Consider the following 3,010-nt stretch of genomic DNA (forward strand, 5'->3'; position numbering starts at 1 on the left):
AAGTTTCACTTTCAGTTTCACTCGTTTGCTTTGTTACAGCCGAGAGCCTGCAGGAGTCATGGGTGTGGTGTGTGGGGTGGAGATTGGGGAGGTGTGCTCCGTGTTGAGGAAGTTCAGCTTAAAGACACGTCCCAGGGGTGTTTCTGGTACCAAAAGGTGTTTCTGGTCTCCACCTGTCGTTTTGCTCCTCAGCATGGCTTCATAAAAACACTGCAGGATTTCTCAAACATGARGAATGAGTCAGAGCAAGGCTTTAAATTTACAGTATAACATTATAACATGATGTAAAACTCAAAAGTTGATTTTACATGATATTGCCCCTTTATGCCAAAGTGCTCTCCAAAATAGCACTTACAGCATCATGTTGCCTGTAAATCAGTATATTACAGCATAGACACATAGTTGATAAATAAATAAGGCCTGTATGAGTCTTTCTTTACATGGCGAGGGTAGAAACAGCATAGCAAAGCTAGCCCTTACCTTAGCCATGGATCAGACACACAAAGTTGGATTGATCCTTAAAACCAGGAGACAGCAGAGGAGAGAAGTGAACATCGACAGGACACAGTTTACATTAGCATCAAGTATTAGTGTAAACTACAGCAACAAAACATATTAGCCACTCTTACCTGGGCAGCGGAAGGAGACAGACGTCATGATGCAAGCAGAGTACTCCAGACAGGTAGAGATGTGCTTTGATACAGAAGCTGAAATTCTGTTTTAAAGTGGCAGCATACGATGCTGCTACTGTACCTTTGCAAATTGGGTTTTTCTTGCTGTTAAAAGGTGGTTGTTCCTTTAACTTTCAGCAATGTACTGCTCAGGATGGTAGACACAACACAATTTGTTGATATTTCTTTGATAACCTTTACTAATTCCCTTAAAGTTTTTGTACAATGCCCCAGAATGACCTTTGTTTTGAATGGATATTAACTAAAACTCGTGGCGATTTGTGTTTCTTCCCAGGGTGATCAGGGTTTTCCTGGAGAGCCTGGACCTCAAGGAGAGAGGGGCACAGGTGAACAAGGACRAAAGGTAGGACAGTCAAAGCCAATTGTAAAACCAGTTTTGAAATCTAACCTCTAAAAGGTGCCACGGATGTTGAGATGTTGGGGATATTTCCCAGGGTGAACCAGGACCTGATGGGGCCGCTGGGATCCCCGGGATCCCTGGAGAAGATGGAGTTCTGGGGCCAAAGGTGAGTCTGCAGGTCTGGAGGTCAAATGTTCCTTCTTCACTAGGTCCTATTTTAGAACTAAATAAAAATATCAGTTTCCTTTTTTTAAATACTGTGGTTGTGAAACCAGTTGAATACACTCTATCATATCTGTAAATCAGCAAAACATAAAACTTGTATCTTCTTTCTGTGAAACAGTTTGGTCAACTGAAACAGTGTATCTCTACCATGTTTACCAGAAGGACAACAGTATATTAGGGTGAATAGAGAGAGTTAATTAATATATTATGGCAGTGCATATAGACCCAGCGGCTCAAAGATCTCGGATTTTTGTTATTTTATAGTTTCTTTTGGCAAGTTTCCAGCTACTTGAAGCTTCAGTACTCTGTAGTAGGACTGAACGACTGAAACTGGGAAGCATTACAGACTTCTGCATCCCGATTCTGGACTTTATTTCTCCGATGATAAAGAGGAGCATAACACATGGTGCACAGATAGCAAAAAATGTTAATTCAATGTTGAATTGTGGTCAGAAAAGTTGATTTTTGGTTAAGGTCAATGATTGATGGTGAATCAACCATCAGCCAATCTTCTAATTGTAGCCAAAGAACCAATGTTGAAAAGATGTTATTAAATCAATGTTGTTTCATGGTCAAACTCTAATGACTGAAATGCCAGTGTCTAATCAATGTTCAATCAACACTGATATAATATCAGTTATGGTTGAAAACCTAACGTTGTTTCAGTCTTCYACCACTTTTTGTATCATTTTAACAAGGATTCAATATTATGCCCAACCATATTTCGGTAATGCTTTCTTTTATGGTACCCTTATTACCATGTAATTACAAGATAATGAAGTATTTAAATGTAATTACTACATCATTACCATGTAATTACTATGTAATTACATACTTCAGCATTGGAATGCCTGTAATTACATGTAATTAGTATGTAATTACATGGTAATAATGGTACAAAAGAAAAACTACTGTTAGTAAAACTACCTTCATTGGGTAACTACAATTAAATTACCATTCAATAGTAACTCAACACTATATTTATAACCAAAAGAATGCAACTAAATTTTGGGGTTAGTGGTTAAGTGCAATAAAATATAACTTTAAAARTGTGCAAATTACCTACTACTTATTTGGGTGTTAAATAGTGAATTGTAATACATTACCAGGTAAGTGCTACATTACTGCAGACAATTAATTACATAGTAAAATTGTACTGTAATTACCACGTAATTACATGGTAATAAGGTAGTAATTACCTTTTATTTACATTTTATTACATTGTAATTACATGATAATAAGGGTACCGTAAAAGAAAGCGTTACCCATATTTCAACATTGATTAACTTTTTTGCTCTCTTGGCATTTACAGCTATAATTAGTTAGCATTGCTCCCTCGACCTGCGATGTCTTAAACTGCAGGATGTTCAGAACTTTGAGAGATTTGCTGTATCCCAGTCAGCAGCTTCCACAACTTCAGTAACACCCCACCTCTACTCTCAACTCTAATACTAAATTAGCACTAGAGGAACTGTACTTCCTAATCAACAAGCAGATGAACAAATATCTAGAGGCAGCTGTAACTGTGGCTAGACAACTTAATCATGTCATTCAAGTTTAAACGGAGCTGAACCGTTGCAGCTCCATTGAAATCGATGGAGCTGCTACGAGACTTTGTACGAGCATCAGTGTCGGGCTGACAGATTCACGTGACTTGCGTTCTAAAAGGTAGGTAGGTAGGTAGGTAGGTAGGTAGGTAGGTAGGTAGGTAGGTAGGTAGGTAGGTAGGTAGGTTGGTTCGTTGGTTTGTTGG

General features: G+C 38.3%; 1 protein-coding gene across 1 annotated transcript in view; it reads left to right on the plus strand.

Annotated features, from left to right (window-relative positions):
- The window catches only part of LOC106525302 (collagen alpha-1(XXVIII) chain), a gene marked incomplete at its 5' end in the record, with an annotated part of 41,906 nt that overhangs the window by 1,999 nt on the left and 36,897 nt on the right, over nt 1–3,010 (plus strand). The window contains 2 exon segments of the mRNA XM_014019490.1: nt 967–1,035; nt 1,127–1,198. Of these exon segments, the coding sequence (XP_013874944.1) occupies nt 967–1,035; nt 1,127–1,198 (141 nt within the window).

Source organism: Austrofundulus limnaeus, unplaced genomic scaffold (genome assembly GCF_001266775.1).
Source record: "Austrofundulus limnaeus strain Quisiro unplaced genomic scaffold, Austrofundulus_limnaeus-1.0 Scaffold222, whole genome shotgun sequence".
Classification (NCBI taxonomy): domain Eukaryota; kingdom Metazoa; phylum Chordata; class Actinopteri; order Cyprinodontiformes; family Rivulidae; genus Austrofundulus; species Austrofundulus limnaeus.